Below are 19,283 nucleotides of genomic sequence, written 5' to 3' on the forward strand. Positions count from 1 at the left end.
TCATACAAATGTATTTAAAAAATATGTTACCCCACATTAAATAAAAAGATACCGTGTATTAGGGAAAAATTGAAATTAATGATTAATAATAGTAAAATAAGGTTTTATTTTACTTTCTTTAAAAAAAATAAATAAATGATGATGAATTTAGGTTATTAATGCAAGTATAATACTTAAGAGGTATATATATTTATATTTCATTTATTATTAAAGAAAAAGGAAATTAAAAATAGTAATAATTAAAGTTGAAAAGTATTCATATTTAAACCCAAATAAAATTAGTTAATTTTTTTTATTTTCAATAAATAAAAACCCATAATAAAAAGGGTAAAACTAACATTTAGTGTTTTCATGGATTCAATTAACTTTAGAAGCATTTATATTCCATCAGCAGTAAGGTATATTATATTACTTTTATTATGGACAATATTTACAAAAAATGTTTATAGTAAAAGTAGTGAGGAAACTTTATTGGGAAGATCGGTATTGGATTTAAATAAGAAAAATACATGTGAATACTATGGAGAGCAGGATGGTATATTTACTGATTCATTTCACTCAAGAATATGTATAGTTCCAGAAGATGGATTACATGGAAAAAGGGAATACGAAAATCATCAAAGAAAAACATTTGGAACAATTAGACCAAATAATAAACAATTATCTAATAATAAATTATATAGGAAAGATGATCATTTAACTTCTTCAATTGCAGATTTTGATAGTAATTCTGTGAGAATACAAAGAAAAAACGTGGATTTAGAAGCTATGTTTGGAATAGGAAAAGATAACAACAGAATGAATCTTAATAATGAAGCAGTTCAAAGTTTCTATTCAAATAATGAAACAGAAACCCAAGATAAGAATGCGACAAACGACTATTTTTTATTTAAAGAAGGACTTTTGAAATATCAAGAGAAAAAGATATTAAGATATTATTTATATGATGTAGGAAATAAAGTCCATTCAGATACTATAGCTTATCCAGAAAATATTATATCAGAAAACTCTGCATTTAACTATTTGGGGAATTATGCAGATGTTTATGAAATTAGTAAAGTATCAGATCCACCAGTAATTTCATGGCCAAATAATCACATAGTTTTTGTACATTCTCAAGTAAAATCTGATGGTACATTTAGATTTCAAGTATATACTAGCTCAGGAGAGGTAGGATTTTATTTTGAAGTAACTGGTAATAGTTATAAAACAGGTTGTGGTAGTTATTCTAGAAGTGATAACAGCAAATTTACTCACTCAGCAAATTCTTTAATTCAAGTACAATTAGTAAGAAGAAAGTTTGGATTTAATGTATTTGTTGATGGTACTAGAAGAACAAAATTAGATATTATTGATTGTATTGCAAGTGTTCCAACTAAAGTTCAAATAACTAGTGGATCAGGATCACAAATTTATCCAAAAGTAGAAGATTGCCAAATCTCACAGTGGACAGATTGGTCAACTTGTTCAAAAACTTGCTCAACTGGTTCAAAAGCTAGATACCGTTCAGTAATTATGCCAAGTATGAATGGTGGTTTACCATGTCCTAAATTACTTGATTCAAGTCCTTGTAATGCTGATATTTCATGCTCACCATGCCAATATTCGGAATGGACAATGTGGGGTGAGTGCTCAGCTACTTGTGGATCAGGATCAACAACCAGAACAAGAAAGTTATTAAGTGCAGCATATTTTATTGAAAGCTGTATTGATACATTCCAATTAAAATCTTGCCATGGTGTTTCTTGCGCTAGTGATTGTATTGTAACAGAATGGTCAGATTGGAGCGAATGTAGTACAACTTGTGGTGTTGGAAGTCAAATTTCCACAAGATCCATAGTTGTTCCAGAACAAAATGGTGGAAAATGTGATCATGATCTTAACAAAGTCCAAGAATGTAATGTTTCTGTTTGCTCCAAGTCTTGTGATCCTTCTCCATGCTTAAATGGCGGTATTTGTAGTGAATTACCAAAGTCAAACTTCGCTTGTACATGCCCGCCATTTTACGGAGGAGAAACTTGTGATCAATTTGAATTTCCTTGGTGGTTTTATAATATTATAATTGTTTTAGCTGTTTTGGCTGTTGGGATATTTTATAAGTCTCAAATTTCAAATATAGTTACTCCAAATACAATGGATCCTTCATATGCAGGAGATGGGGATTATGCCTTCAGTCAAGGCCCTGCTCCCCCAGATCCAGTACAAGCAGCAAATGGACAACCTCAATACTACCCAAATGCGTATAATTACAACTATGGGTATTATGACAATTCTAATGAGGGATATTTGGTAAATAATGATGAAGGAAATTGGATGTACTAGTTTATTTACTTCATTATTATTCTTTTCTCTTCTTCTATATTACATCCGAATATATAAATATATATATATATATTTATTTATTTATTTACTTATTTATATATTTATATTTATATATTTAAATAATACGAATTTGCCACTCACAGCATATATGCATGCATGCAATATTTAGGCGGCAATAATCGACCAAATTGATTGCATGTGGGTCAACACTAATAATAATAATAGTAATAGGCCAATACAAATAGAGTTTAAGGTTTATCAATTTTTTAAATACTTAATTCAAAATATTCCTCTCAATTTGATCTTATAAATGCTAATCTATTTTAGTTTAGGAAAATGAGACAAGACTAGGTCAAAGTCATAAATACAAACAAAAATAATAAATCAAATGAACTTTTCTTTAGTATTCCTCATTTCTTAAAAATTAAATGAGGAGACGCATTATTTTGAGAATTATCCAAAGCAACGATAATCTTCTTAATTAGGGAAAATTTACATATTGGAATCTGTAATGTATCTCTTTTTTCATTGGAAAGCTCAATAAGAATCCCATGAGAACTTGCTTTGACTTCTCTAATATTGTTTATATTAACTAACCAAATTATTTGGGATTTGTAAAAATTATTTCTTCCAGAAGATGAGAAACTTGAAGTGGAAGTGAAACCTGACGAAAAACCACCACCTGTAGATACTTTACCATTAACTCCTATACTATTTGAAGAACTGATACCAAAATTAGAATTCATCCCATTATTGCCACCAATACTACTACCATTGCTACCCCCATTAACACCAACAACACTATTTCCTCTAATAATATTATTTCTCAAACTTGTTTGACAATTATTATTTAAATCGCTTATTGAAAAACTTGACATTAATTTAATTAAAACTATATTCTTTGGAAATAATAACAATATTAGTGGCATAGAATAATGATCTGTTGGAATAATAAAGTATTGATTAAGATGTCTTGCAAATTTTGGTCCAATAATATCTCGAAGTAACGCATCTTGAATCTCATAATCACTTATCTTACTATATTGAGAGTAAAGCATTCTAGGAATTCTTCTTCTATAAATTCTTTCTTTATATCCACCAAGTGGTTTATTTACTTCTGCTTGTATTCCATCTATTACGTTATTTAAAGCTTGTCCTATATGATCGATTGGTCTTACAACTGAAGATGTTACTCCTTTTATTAATCCTGTACAAAATCCTGTAAATCCACTCTTTTGAGCTCCTTCTATTGGTTTTGTTATTACATTACCTAAACTAAGTATACCTTGAGTAAGGTTATGACCTGCTTGTACAAAACCTTGACGAAGGCTTGAAGCTTGTTGAGAATTTGTTCCATGTAATAATTTTGGAGCATTTCCAAAAGAATTTGGACAAGATATTGTTGAATTATTATAAAGTAATTCTCTCTGTCTTGAATTTATATATTCTGTATCTAATGTTAAATTTGAAAGTAAACTTGTTATATTTGAATTTACCATTGATATTGTTGAAAATGCCATATTTAATGTATTCTTACCAACTTGTAATGGTACTAATGGAATATTTACAAAAGAACTATGTCCTAATACTGTACCAATTCTCCAAAGTAGTTCTGCCATATAATATTCATAAAAAGCATTTACTATATTTTGAATTGTACCAATCGAATTCTCCAAATTATGTGATTCTAATTTTATTGGAGCACCTCTTAATTCTAAAGCATTTGATACTGTTAAAATTCTAAGTCCAATTCTGAACCATTCTGGAATATAATTCAATTCTGATAATGGAATTGAACACCAAACATATAAATTTAAAGCTCCAATCTTTATCTTTTCTATTGAAAATGTCATATTTGGTTCAACACCTTCTAATATTTGATCTTTTGATAAAATACTTTTAATATCTAATATATATTGTTTATTTGAATTTTTTCTGCATTCTTCCATAAATTCATTCAAAATTCTATATACATTAAAATCAAAATTTAATTCCAAATCACTTAATTCACAATCAAAGTTGTAAATTATTGTTTCCCATTGTGATTTTGCATTTGAACAACTCCATTTTAATGTAATAAATGGATTCATATTATCTATTGATTTTTCATTATTTGATCTGTTTGCTAAAAGTACATAAGGTGCTACTCCATTTGATCCAATAATTATTGAATTGTCTAATTCTGAATTATTACTATCTTCTAAATCTGTATTATCTAATTCTGGTGATCCATAGAATTTACTTGAATTATTTATATAAAATTTTGAATTTGATGAAATATATTGATTATCAATTTGTAAATTACCTATTACAAATTTATAACTTTCTATTATTCCATTTCTATTCTTTTCTTGTTTTTTAAATTGTATTGTACTTAATTCCACGTAGACAATTTCAGCTTGTCTATTTTCTGAAATTATTGAAATTCCAATTTGAGAAATATCCAAAGTAATTTTTCTATAATATGTATAAATTAGTGACCAAACATCATTATTAACAAGTTTGTTAATTTCATGGATTCTTTTTTGGTATAAGTCTTCAATATAAACTTTTTCTTTTTGAAAAGAATCTTTTGTGGTTTCATCATCATTATTTATTATTTTATTATTATTACTATTATTATCATTAATATTATTACCAAGTAAATTTAATAATAAAGATGAATGATTTCTTGGTGGAAGAATATCAATATAAAGTCCATTATTTCTAGCTGTAATAGAAATTGTTGCAATTGGATAATTATTCATACCATTTCCTTTCTTAGCATTCTTATTTAAAAAGTATCTTGGATTCAAATATGGATACATTGTACAAAGTTTAATTATATCAGATTCTGGTAATGATAGAATATATCTTTTTGATTGATATGGATTATTTTGATTATATCTAAAATTCATATCAAAAGCTAATATACCAGAAGTATTATTATAACAATTATTATTATGAATACCATTTTGATCAATGAATTCTGAAGTTTCTTGATTTGGAATTATATATAATCTACAGTTTCTTGAGTTATATACAAAAGGAGATGACCAAGAAATTTTTATTGGTTTTTTTTGTCCACTGCTAATTATATATCTAATAGTAATATCATCATTCATTTCTGATAAGAAATTATTATTATTATCATTATTATTTGTTACTTTATTATTTCCAATTGATAATAATCCTGATGATAAAAGAGAAAGTTTTCTTTTCTTTTTTATTTCTTCAAAATTATGTTCAAAATGATAAGTTTCTATATAGATTTTGGATAAATAATCACAATAATTAGTAAAAATTACTCCATCCCATTTATTACCAATAGAAAAATCTTTAATAATTTTTAGAATAAATAATCCATTAGATGCAATCATTTCAATACAATAAGTTTTTGGATTAACAATTATTCCATCTTGAATTTGGTTTTCATACATTTTAGGTATATGCATATAAAATATTCCATTACTTTCTGATGAAATTAATATTGGTTGGGACCATTTTGGATTATTGTTTGTTTTATATTCAACATATCTACTTAGGTATAAAAGAATACTTTGATCTTTAATCATACTTTTATTATTTTCTGAATTATTTGAATTATTTGATTCTATACCAGATCCTGATATTGAAGAAGAAGAAGAAGAAGGTACCGTAATCATATTAGATCCTGTTTTAGATCTTAAATTTTGTAAATGATGATTATTATGAATATTGTTATTGTTATTATTAGATAAAATAGAATTTATTGGATTATCAATTTTTATTGAAGTAATAAAATCTTTTTCAATTGGACCTAAATATCTTCTTGTTTCTGTATTATCAGAATTTGGTAAAAGAAGATTATTTGGATCAATTCTTGAAATTGCATTAATTTTATCAAGATCATCATTTCCTGAAGGAAACATAAATGAACTCCAAATAAATTGATCATCTGTGGTATTTTGTATAATAATATGAGGTGAAATGGTGATAACTTTACTTGAACAAGAGAAATCATTATAGTAAAATAAAGGACTACTTTTAACTGTGAAAAAGTAGACTTTTCCTTCATTTACAATGGGAAATGAGTAGGTTCCATTTAATGGAGGTATTTCTAATAATCCAATATTTGAATTATTACTATTATTATTATTATTATCATAGTTTCCACCTCCACTGCTATAAATACTTGCTTCACTGCTATTAATAACTTCAAGAATCTCTTTTTCTTCTTTGAGATATATTTCATCATTAATTCTTTGACCAATATTTCCATATTTTTCTTTTAAATTTTCATAAGAGTTAAAGTATATTTTTAAATAATTATGTCTATTATTAAGGAGAAAGATTTTTTCTTCATCTCCAAGCTTATTTTTTCTCTTGCTTAGTATTCTTTTCTCAGAATCTTCACCTTTTTTATTGTTTCCTTGATTATGACAATGATCATGATTACGGTCATGATCATGATCATGATCACGATCACGATCACGATCATGATCACGATCACGGCCATCATAATCGCCATCATCTTGAAAACTTGAATTATTTAAAAAGAATGCCCCTGATTTTGTGTTAATATAAGGAAAAGGTGAATTCTCAAAAATGGGTACTACGTTATGATTTGTTTTGTTAATAAACCAAGTACTTAAGCTTAAAGCAATAATGTTATTCTGCATCTTACCAAAAAGAGAACCAAATTTATTCTTACCCGGTAAATTTTGATTTGTTTTATCAATTATTGTACATTTTAAGTCAATTATTGAGTTATTATTACAGTATAATGTAAATGGAGTTTCTGTATCTGATAAATTTAAATCCATTGGAGAAGACCATTGTGTATATAATAATTGATCAGTTTTTCTTGATTCTGAATTGAATTGAAATTCACTTAAAGAGTTAGTTTCTAACATTATTCTGACTTTATACTGTAATTTCATTTCACTAGAAAGTTGATATATATTATAATGATGCATTGGTTTAAATCTGAATAATACATTTGAACATTTATGTAGAAGATTTTGATTTAATGATTTAAATTTAATATCCATAATAGCTGGTGATAAATTTAATAAAGAAAAGCTTGGATATAATAGAATATTTTTAATACATGTATTTCCTGGAAATAAAGATTGATAAGTTTGTATATAAGATTGAAAATAAATAGCATTTTCTTTATAATGACTTTCAGATTTTTTATAATTCTTGAAATCTGGATATAAATTACAAAAATGTGTTTGAGAAGTATTAAGATTTTTATTAGTAATAATAGGTGAATGTGTCCATCCTCTAGATTGAAGATATGAAAGATCCATTATTTGATTATTTGTATTAGTAAATCTACTAATTAAATGATTCCAGAAAGAATAATATAAATCCATAATAAATTCACCATTTGAAGTTTTAAATATTTTTAAAAGTTCATAAGTAATTTGATGAAATTCTTCATTAAGTATATCTTCATCATAATAATTATTCATTAATTTTGAATATTTAAGGAAGATTTCTTGATCAAACAACATTTGATCAATATCATTATCATTATTATATTGACAATGTATATTATATATTTCCAAAAGTCCAATAATACATGGTCTAAATATTACTTTACAATGATCATTTAATAGGGCAATTTGAGGAACTGACATCATATGATTATTAGGTAGAAAATAAGAATAGTAGAATCTTTTTTGTTTAATTCTTTGTATTGTATTATTATTATTATTATTATTATTATTATTATTATTATTATTATTTGTAATAATATGGGAGGATTCAAATAATATATCTTGAATATCATTTTCTCCATTATAAATTTGAGACATAGAATTGAGTATTGTATTAATAATATCAGTATTATTCAACCATAATGGTATTGAATTAGTTTCATTATAATTTAATTGATTATCAGTAATATATTCTGAGTTGAATTTTAACTTTTTAGATTCTTTAAAATGTTTTTGATCATAGATATTTTTATATTTGGAATGATGATTTGGTACTTCTTGGTTTAATATTAAATTAGTTAACTCTTTTTCTATGGATATATTAGAAATATCAAATAATTGTATGGGTATATTATTTTCATTAATAAAACAAATCTCTAAAGGAATACCAGTTTTATTAACAATTCTATTATTTGATATAAGACAAAACAATTTTTCTTGTGAATTGATTGGTATTATTTGTCCAATAACATTTTTATACACGTAATTAGAATTATTAATATTTTCTTTTGTAAGTATTTTTTTCGATGATGATTTTCCATTTGTAGTAATTCCAGTTTTCTTTAATAATTTTTTCTCAAGATTTCTTTTAATTCCATTTTGGAAAGACTTCATTGAAGATTTAGAGAATGATTTTGAAATAGACTTGGCAATTGATTTGTTTAGGGGGGTGGGGTTAGAATTGGGAGGAATTGTATTTGAAGGAAAGGTAACAGTAGTAGAGATAGTTTGTCCTCCAGTAGACTCCTTTCCTACGGTACTTTTTCTAAGCTTTGTATTTTCCATATTTCTCACTTTTTCTTTTTTTTCTTCACCTTCTCGCTCTTCATACTCGTCTCCTTCTCCTCCCTCACCTTCTCCTCCCTCACCTTCTCCTCCATCTTCTCGTTCTCCTGCACCTTCTTGCTCTCCCTCTCTTCCCAGTATATAAGAGTCAAAATTAATATCTGAGAATAATCGGTTATAAGTTTCACTATTTTTAGATATTTTGCTTTTAAGGTAATATAAATTATGGAATGGAATAATTGTGTCTATATTTGCACTTGAGACAATATTATTTTGAAAATGAGTAAAACACAGACCATTAGGAAGAGGTCCAAGTACTTTATTACATAAATCATCTTGATTCTCCAAATCTTTATAGTATTTAAGTACATTTTGAGCGAGATTATAAGACTTATATACTGCCAGTACTCGTATAATAAACTCAATATCTAGATTTTTAAATTCTCTTTTAAGTCTCAAAACATCCATATCCATTGGAGCTGAGAAGATACAAAATAATTTATTAGGAAGAGAAACTCTGAGAAGTGGAATCTGTGAATTACAATTATTGACATATTTGAGTGATATAGAAGATAATTTGGATTTGGATTTGAATCCTAGTTCTGAAATTGGTTTTTCATTTGATTGAGAGAAAGTCAGATCCATATTTTTATCAGAATTTAATTCAATTTTACTCCATTGATTACAAGGAGCCAACATAAAGAATTGCTTCAGATTAAATTCACAACCTTCACTCTCTTCTAATTTATCACCCTTGATTACAAAACAATAGTATGGGAATCCTGTCAAATTTAAATATTTAATAGAATTACTCTTGATAGAATCATCAATATTATGATGATCATGACTATGATTATGATCACGAATATGATCATGATCACGATCACGATCACACGATCACGATCACAACCATGATCCAAATCATGATCTTTAAATTCAGACTCTTCTTCAATAATATTTCTTGGCTTTGAAAGACTTTTTAATTCAATAACTGATTTATTATTGTAGTAATTATTACCCAATTTTATATCTTCATAATAGTTTCTAAAGTTGGATGATAAATTATTAGTATCTTTCTTATTATTATCACCAAATCCATAATAATAGTTATAATATGACATTAAAGCCTCAAGAATGCTTGGTTTAATATTAATTAAAACAGCTTTTGAAAATGTGGAATGAAGATATTTTCTATGTGATTTCTTGAAAGGCTTAACATATGGATCATAAAGAATTAAATGATCATAAAAGTAATATACTGAAAATATACATTTCTCTAAAATTGGTTCCCAAATTTGATGATTAATATCCAATATACTTATCTTCACATTTGCATCCTTAATTGTATGATTTGTTTTTATTGGTATTATTTCAATTCTCCATTCAGGTATTGAAATCTCGAAATTTAACACTGGAAGATATCCTAATTCTTCTCTATTATAATAAAAATCATGGCAATTTCTTCTTCCTCCTCTTTTTCTTCTCCCTTCTCCCTTTATTCCTTCTTCTTCTTCTTCTTCCTCTTCTCCTCCACCTCCTCCTCCTTCTCCTTCATTGTAATCACTTATTAAATTGATACTAAACTTATTTAAACTTATCTTTAAATCATAAATTCTACGAATTGGAGGAGGACCTAAAGTCTTAATTCTTGATTTATTCTCCTCAAAATCATCCTCTGATTCTTGTTTAACTAAGTCTTTCTCATCTTGATCAGATATTAAATCACTTTTTAGTGTTGAAGTATATAAAGGAGAAATTGTTGGACCATCTGAAAATAAATTCTTTGCAATTTCCAATAAAATTGATAATAATGGAGGAGAAATTGAAATATTTAAATCATCAACTTTAATTAAAAGTATAAGTTCACTTAATGATATTAAAGTTGTATATATATCTGGAATATCTTTTATATTACTTAAATATCTACCACTTATTAATATATTAAATGATTCTGCTATAATAATTTTCTTATAATCATTTGAAATTCTTGGTATTTCATAAGTCATTGGTATATATAATAATTGATTTTTATCCATATTAATTATTGGTTTTAATAAACTATTTGAAAATGTATTTAAATTAATCAATTTTGACTTTGAAATTTGTAATTCTTCTCCTTTTTTATTCAATTCATTATTCTCAATTTCTGTAAAATATACCAAACTATTTAAAAGATTTAAACTTTTTATTATTGTCTCATTATTATAAGTTGTTATACTACAATCAATATTAGTTTCCCATATAAGTATTAATTTATCATGAAATTTTTCAAGATTTTCAATATAATCTAGTATTCTTTTTTGAGGATGACTTGTAAATCCAAAAATACCATTTTCGATTTCTAACTTGAATTCAAATTTAAAAAATGACTTTTTATTAATTTCATTCAATAATAATTCAAATTCTTGTATAACATTTTCTTTATTCTCCCTAAAAATTCGACTTGTTGATGATTCTGAAGTCTTAAATTCCATCTTTGTTAAAGAAATATTATTATTGGTATTACTATTATTATTATTATTATTATTATTATTATTATTATTATTATTACTATTAGTACTATTACTATTAGTACTATTACCATTGCTATTCTTACAATTACTATTATCTCTTGAATCATAATGATCCAATTTTTCTGTAGAATTCCCAAAATGACTTGAATTTAAAGTAATAGAATGATCTTCACTAACCACCAATTTAGAAAATGCTGAAGATCTCCAACTATGAGATAAATAATAATAGAAATCAATAATACAATTAAATCCAAAATATGCTCGAGGTTTATAAGCTTTAAGTAAAATATGACTTCCAAATTTATTTGAAATCTGACAAACAAATTGTATTGAACATTTTTCTTTCTTAAGATTATCATTCACTTGATCCACAGTCTCTTTCATTAAATTACAACCATTATTGCTATTATTATTACTATTATTATTAAAGCCATACATTCCTGAATCATTCAATTTTAAAGTTTCATTACATAATACATTACCTAATGTAAATCCATGTATTATTCTTCTAAATCTTAAATTACTTGTTAAACGAATATCATCAAATTGATACTTTTTAGAAGTTATTGTAATACTTGTAAAATTATCATCATTTTCTCCAATATTTAATATTCTTGATCTTATTTCACAATCTATTAGTTTTATTAATAACAAAGGAAGAGAAGTACTTGTTAAACCATGATCTTTTGAATAATTTACATGTGCAAAAGATGTTTCTAAAGATAAACTTGGTAATCTTACATTAACTAATATATTTCTTTTTCCTGTTGTTTTTTTAATTAAAATATTATCATTATTATTTTGTTGATCTGGAATATAAGTTATTTTAGAATCTCTTTTTTGATGACTTCTATTTAATATGTTCTCTGCAATAACATTAAAAATAAATGTAAGTTGTTGACGAGATAAAGTAAGTTCCAAAGGAGACATATTAACATTTAATAAAGTAATTTTATCATTTAAATCATGATTTGAATAATCCATAGTCTTTAAATCACATAATATTCTTGGAATATTGATATCTGGAAAACTATTAGTTGAAGAAAATTCAATTAATGCATTCAAATCTGGTAAAACTCTTCCTTGAATTGATTCTGAACCTCCATCTTTTTCAATAATATCCAAAACTCCTTTGTTAATAATAAATGTACTAGTCCATATCCTTTCATTAGAAGATTCAAAAAATGATTTCTTTTGATTTTTGAATTCTTCTTGTTTATTATCAGAAATATTATAAAATGTTTTAATTAATTTTGAATTATCCACAAGTTTATTAAATATTTTAATATTTTTGGTATTAATTTCACAATAAGATTGAGTATTATCAAATAATTCCACATCGTATAATATAGTTTTAAATCTTGGATAATCTGAAATAGATTTCTCTAATAAAAAAAGAGATTCTCTATTATTAACTCTAGATAATATATAATTAGATATTAAATTATTTTCAGTATTATTTAAAGAAGATAATTTTGAATCAAAATTCTTGGTCATATTTTTATTATCTTTTGTTTTTTCAATAAATGGTCTTTTTGAATCCAAACACATTTCTTGTAATAAATCTTGTAAAGTATCTTTATATCTTCTTAATGTTTCATCAAAAATATCAATAGGATTTAAATAACTTTCAACATTATCTTGAAAATTTGATGAAATATTACATCCTTGATGATTTTCTGGTAATTTTATTATTGAATTACTTATAGATAAATAATATAAAAGTATTTTTTTAGATGTCATATCTTTAGCAACTTTATAAGATTTACTGATAATAGTATCCAAAATTCCATCATTAATATATTCAACAAACTCTAAAACATCTTTAGAATATAATATATAACATATAGAATCCATATAACATTTTAAAGCTATATTAAGTTCATTTCTTGAAATATCTCTTAAATTTTTGTTATTATATAAGTTAATATACATAAGTAAAAGTGGATTATTTTCATTCAAATTCTCTGAATTAATATTACAATGTCTAGTTAAGATACATTTATTATTAATAGTAACAGAACAATTATTTATTGAAATTTTTATCATTTTATCACCAGTATTAAATATATCCATACATATACATATATTATTAACTCCTGCTGTAATATAAATCTTCTCATCTTTAATCATAGATAAAGATCCACCTTTAATAATATGAGTTAATTTAATTTTTGGATTTTTATTTAAAGAAGAACCTTTATTTATTGATTGAGAAATATTAAAAGAGAATTCTGGTAATCCAACATGATCATTTTCAATATTGAAATTAAATAAATCATCCAATTCTGAATTATATAAACCAGAAGACATCCAATTATGATAATAATTGTCATAATCATTATTAAAATAATATAATGAAGAATTATTATAATCATTGATATTATTACCTTGATTTAGATTTTGATAATCATCATTATAGTCATTATTCTCTGATAATTCATCTGTATTAGTATTAGAAGCTGAAGCAAAACGTCTTCTATTCTTACTCATAGTAATTCTGCTTAAAGTTGGGCTTAAATAAGAACTTTCAATAATTGATTCAAGAGAATCTTCTTTACAAAAATCATTATTTAAACTTTTGGATGATAAATATAAATCATGTAAGAATAAGTAAATTCTTTGAATATGTATAAAAGTAAATTTTGGTGGCATTAAAATCATACAATGAATCCAACAATTTTGACTTTCTAAACTAGATAATATGTAAATAAGCTCTTTTTTTAAGTTTTGATTTCCATTTAATCTTGTTTTATTTTTAGATTCATTTAATAATAAATCAATACTATTATTTGAAGATAACTCTGATTGTTGTATTTCATGTTCTTTATTAAAGTCTTCATTTTCAATTTCTGATTGAATTAGAAATTGTCTCATATTAATCATAAATTGAAGTTTTTCATAGTAATCAAGATCACAAAGTCTAAAAGTATTACCATATATAGATGTAATTTCATGATCATTGACTAATCCACCTTCAATATAAGTAAAGTAGAATTTATTTAAATAGTAGATTTTATTCATAGTTTCCAAATGAAATTGAGCAATTTGTGAAACTTCTGTTTGGTAAGATTTAATACAATCAATCAAATAAAGTATTGTAGGCTTGTCCCAGTAAAATTCTATAGGAGATGATACTATAGAAACTTCAAGTAAATTTTCATCAAAGTTGTTTCCATTATAGGAAAAGAATATGTCAAGAGTACTATCATAGTCTTCAATAGCATCCTCAAAGGCATTATCATTTTCAAATGATGGTTGTTCAGATCCCGAGTAATTAACATTTTCAGGGTCTCTGGAAGACAGGTTTTGGTTTTGAGTTTGATTTTGGGTTTGATTTTGGGTTCGGTATTGGGTCTGGTTTTTGCTCTGGCTCTGGCTCTGGCTCTGGCTCTGGCTCTGGCTCTGGCTCTGGCTTTGGTTCCGTTCAGAGTTATTCACTGTAACTAGATGATGTTTCTTATCCAAGTTGCTATAAATCTCAGAAATGTCAGAAATTACTGGATCATATTCAGAAATAGTAAGTAATAATGGCTTTTTGGTGAATGAAGAATATAATAAGGCCCTATAAAGATTGATCTTTCCTTGGTAAATTGATTCTGTAGAATCAAAAGATAAGTAACTTGAAATGCCTTTAATAGATCCTTGAATTAAGTCAGTTTCTTTATCATTTGAAAGTATTGTAAAACTAAAGATATCAGATTTGATAAAGCACTCTATCTTCATGGTTTTATTCATCAAAATAAGTACATTCTTAGCAATCTTTGATTGGCCTTCTATAAGATGATTACTATGATCTTTTTCTTTATCATCTTTGTTTTTAATTTCATTAACTAACAAATCATTCGAATTAGGAGATCCAGATAAACTCTTTTCATTCGTAAAATCTGAACAATTATCAGACACTTTTAATTTTTTCAAAGATTTATTATTTCCTGATTGATGACGATGATGATGATGATTATTATTATTATTATTATTGTTATATTTCATTAAATGATCACCTTTCTTTGATCTTGAAAACTTTCCCAAGTATAAAGTATCAGGTGGAAGATAATAGTATCCCATTACCATTGGTAAAGATAAAGAATTATAGAAAGATAAAGGAATATGCATCAAATATTTGATCGTATCATCATTGATAGTTAAAATAAATTGTTGTAAATTACATTTGATTATAATTGAAAGATTGTCTTTATCTGAGTTGATTTCTTCCTTCTTTTGATTATATATTATTGTATTTAGTAAAACTGGAATAGGATGTAGAATTGTAAACTCTTTATTCAACTCTAAACTATCTATTATTGACTCGGATTCTTCTTTTAATTCATTTCTTGGAGAATTAACTGAATTAAAATTAAAAATCTCATGTTTTTTTAACTTTAACAAATCATTATCGTCTATAATTGAACTCTTGCTATTATTATTATTATTATTATTAACATTCCTCTTCCTCATATAATTGAGATATTTAATTTGAGTGTTGGAAAATTCGACAGAAATATCCAATTTATTGAGTTCACATATTGTTCTTGTGTTAATATAACAATTACCAAGAAAAATCTGAATAGATGATAATGAATTAGCTTGATCTTCAAAATCAGTACATATTATATGAAATATTGGAGAAGATATCTCTATATCAAAATGTATATAATCAGGAAATGAATTATTTGACGATAAATACCTTACATTATGACTCTTCTCTAACAGATTCTCAACAAACTCATCAGAATCTTCTATTTGACCTGAATTTCCTATACTCATTCGTTTATTATTATGATAAAAATTTCTCTCCTTTTCATTATTATTATTATTATTATTATTATTATCTCCTTGACCATCAAATCTAGAATCTTTATCAAAAATATCTTGACTTTCTTTTTGAATCTTCTCTGGAATAATTATTACAGAATTATACAAATATAATAAAGAATAAATATCAGAAACAAAATGTGGTGTAATGAAAATCTCCAATGGACTCACTTTCAATACAAATTTAAGAGAATTTCCTTCCTGACTTACATTATGAGTAAAGTATAGAAATATTGAAGATGTATGAATACCTCTTTTTTCTGGATTATTTCCAATATATTGATTATTGATAAAATCTACTTGATCGTTATTGATTGCATTCTTTGAATCAATTTTTGAAATAGTACGTATTATTGATCCCAAATTATATATTGAAGGAGTCTTTATTTCTCCTCTTCCACTTTCCATATTATTATTTCCTTGTTCAATATCATTATATCCTTTATTATTCATCTTGATATCATATCCATTATTGTTATTATTAAAAAATAAAATTCTCTTTTTAAAATGATAAAGAGATAAATTATTAATATAAGTCGAAAAATTCCAATCATAACAATCTTTATCATTTCTATCAATTACTGATTGTATATTAAATTGTATATATAACTCATGTAATTTTAAAGATAAATATGCAGAATCTATGACTGGATTTGGAATAGATTCCATAAACTTTATATTAATATTTCTATTAGTATTAATATCATTAACATTCATTTGATTAGAGAAATTACTTAATAAATCTGATTTAAGATGATCAAGTATTGGCTTAGTAACATCATCAAATATTGTAATACCAAAATATGCTAATCCAAAAGTTATAGAAAATTTGGTTGGAGTTTCAATTTTTTCAAAATACTTTTCATTTGTCACAGCTGTCATAATTACATCCATTTCTTCTTCTGTAATTAATCCATTACTTGATGATACAGTAAAATCACCTTCTGAATAAATTCCTCTTTGATGCATCATATAACTTGGAGAAGATGACATATCACCTGCTAATCCTAAGTTAGATTCTTTATGAGAAGATCCACCAGTTCCAATAATCTTTCCAATTGCCCATTGTGTCCAAGAAGTACTGGTATTGGTAGTTTCAGAATGATTTCTTGATCCAATAAGAAAAGAGTTACCACTAATTCTTTCTTTATCAATCTTAGAACCTGTCCCTGTTGATACACTATTAACAATCAAATTTCCATTTTCCATTTGAAGTGATTTTGCTTCTGATGAGATATTTCTTAGTTTTTTTCTGGATGATGCTTCAATAATAATCCTATTAATAGCTTCTTTAGCCTTACATCTGCATTTAGTTATATGTCTAACACTCAAAACATCATCAAGAATTTGTAACCTGGTTAATTGCTCCTCATTCAAAGGTTGAACAACAACTCCAAAAAAGTTTGCTTCATCACCTTCATTATTATATAATCTAATAGCTTCTAATCTTAAACTTCTTGAATATAAAGAAATGTACTCATCCTTGGTTGTTGTTTTTAAAGAAATTGGATCTAAATTAACAAGATGAGAATTTTTCATTAATATTTCACGATACTTTTCTTGTCTTTCATTTAAACTTTGTAGACTAAAAATTATTGGTCTTAAATGACTTCTTCTTAATATGATTGTATGTTCAGTAAWACTATGCACTTGAAGTATTCCTTTAAGCTCATTATTSACAGGTGRGKGARAWATATTAAGCAWGRWMWRTYWWWRRYYYMARTMYMYWTTCAAGCCTCCAAGCTCCTAAGCTTTTATGAGGATCATTTTCATCATATATTAACAAATATTTGGATTCTAATGCTTGGACTGTTTTCTTATCATTCATACTTTTTTCATCACTGGTTTCCAATAACTTATTTCTAACATTGACTATATTCACCATTTCATAGCTGGCTTTATCATTCTTTATCCTATTTGGACTATTACTAGGAGATTGATGGTTATGAGGATGAGAATTACGATGATTATGGTTACGATGATGATTTCCAATAGATGATTCAGAATTAAAATCTTTCAATCGTCCTTCATCAATTGAATTAAAATTAAAAGTATTAGGGAAGTACTGACCAATATAAATTCCAACCTCATTAATCTCAATAGTCTTATATAAAGCATTCGGATCATCCAATTTTTGACTTTCAGAATTCAAAGAACTTGTATCACGATTACCTAAAGAATCTGTTGTTACCACAAAACCTGACTTAATCATTGCTCCCATAATAATATCACTTCTGGTATTTCTTGAATGATTTACTACAAGCTTATCATCACTTGATTGAAATCCTACCATACATATATGAATATCTTGAATCTCTAATTGAACATTTGCAACAATCTTCTTAATTATTCTCCATAGTAAATTAGTTCCATTTGCTGAATTATTTGCATCATCCGACCCTCCAATTGATTTTGAATCTTTAACACCATTCAAATCCTTTCTTTCGTCTTTTGATAAATGGCCCACACTTTCTGGAACTTCATTCGGATTATTACTCGAATTAGATAACTCTCCATTCAAAAAACGCTCATTTAAACGCTTTTCTTTAAATTCTATCAACTTTTCTTTTGCTTCTCTAAGCTCTTTTCTCAAAGTATCTTCATCCACATTTCCATAATCTTTTGGTCTTACTACAACATGTAATTCTTTGAGTTTTATTACTAAAGGTTTATAACCTAAAGAAGTCCATGGTATTGTAATAGAAACATGACCAATTTGACCAGAAACTATTGATAATGGTAAATGTAGAATATCACCAAGATTCTCTTTCAGCTTCAAATTCTCTAATACTAAATTTCCTGATAATACTCCAAGCCTTAAGTTTTCACGGCTTAAGTTGTACACATATGGCTCCAAATACCTTCCAAGTAATCTTTGTAATATAGTTTCCAACATTTCTCAACTTATTCTTTAAATAAAGTTTACATATGTTTCTAAATAATTTAACCACAGATTAATATTATATTTTTCTTTTTATGCCACCATATCATTTACAATATTACTTCTTTATGTATTAAAATAACAAAAGAAAGCCAATTTTTTATTTATTTTCTTTCTTCCTTCTACAAGACAATATTTTAAATTGTACTGAAATTCACTGGCCTTAAAATTAATCTTTTTGATGATTTATTAAACTGGGTACCGAGTCGATATTCGAAT

General features: G+C 25.6%; 4 protein-coding genes across 4 annotated transcripts; 1 reads left to right on the forward strand and 3 right to left on the reverse strand.

Annotated features, from left to right (window-relative positions):
* Positions 1–351: 351 nt before the first annotated feature.
* On the forward strand, positions 352–2,322 carry cgd5_4470 (CpTSP7; extracellular membrane associated protein with a signal peptide followed by 2 TSP1 repeats, an EGF domain and a transmembrane region; the record flags this gene model as incomplete). The annotated part of the gene is made up of 1 exon (XM_625608.1): positions 352–2,322. The coding sequence occupies one exon, from the start codon at positions 352–354 to the stop codon at positions 2,320–2,322; it is 1,971 nt and encodes a 656-aa protein (XP_625608.1).
* A 410-nt stretch (positions 2,323–2,732) lies between these two features.
* On the reverse strand, positions 2,733–9,494 carry cgd5_4480 (large low complexity protein, possible apicomplexan-specific; the record flags this gene model as incomplete). Its single annotated transcript, XM_625609.1, has 1 exon — positions 2,733–9,494. One exon carries the CDS (start codon positions 9,492–9,494, stop codon positions 2,733–2,735), a length of 6,762 nt encoding a protein of 2,253 aa, XP_625609.1.
* Positions 9,495–9,586: 92 nt separating this feature from the next.
* Positions 9,587–17,662, reverse strand: cgd5_4490 (hypothetical protein; the record flags this gene model as incomplete). Its single annotated transcript, XM_625610.1, has 1 exon — positions 9,587–17,662. The coding sequence occupies one exon, from the start codon at positions 17,660–17,662 to the stop codon at positions 9,587–9,589; it is 8,076 nt and encodes a 2,691-aa protein (XP_625610.1).
* Positions 17,663–17,819: 157 nt separating this feature from the next.
* cgd5_4500 (possible vacuolar protein sorting associated protein (VPS)) lies at positions 17,820–19,019 on the reverse strand (the record flags this gene model as incomplete). The annotated part of the gene is made up of 1 exon (XM_625611.1): positions 17,820–19,019. One exon carries the CDS (start codon positions 19,017–19,019, stop codon positions 17,820–17,822), a length of 1,200 nt encoding a protein of 399 aa, XP_625611.1.
* Positions 19,020–19,283: the final 264 nt, after the last annotated feature.

Source organism: Cryptosporidium parvum, chromosome 5, assembly GCF_000165345.1.
Source record: "Cryptosporidium parvum Iowa II chromosome 5, whole genome shotgun sequence".
NCBI classification, from domain to species: Eukaryota; Apicomplexa; class Conoidasida; order Eucoccidiorida; family Cryptosporidiidae; genus Cryptosporidium; species Cryptosporidium parvum.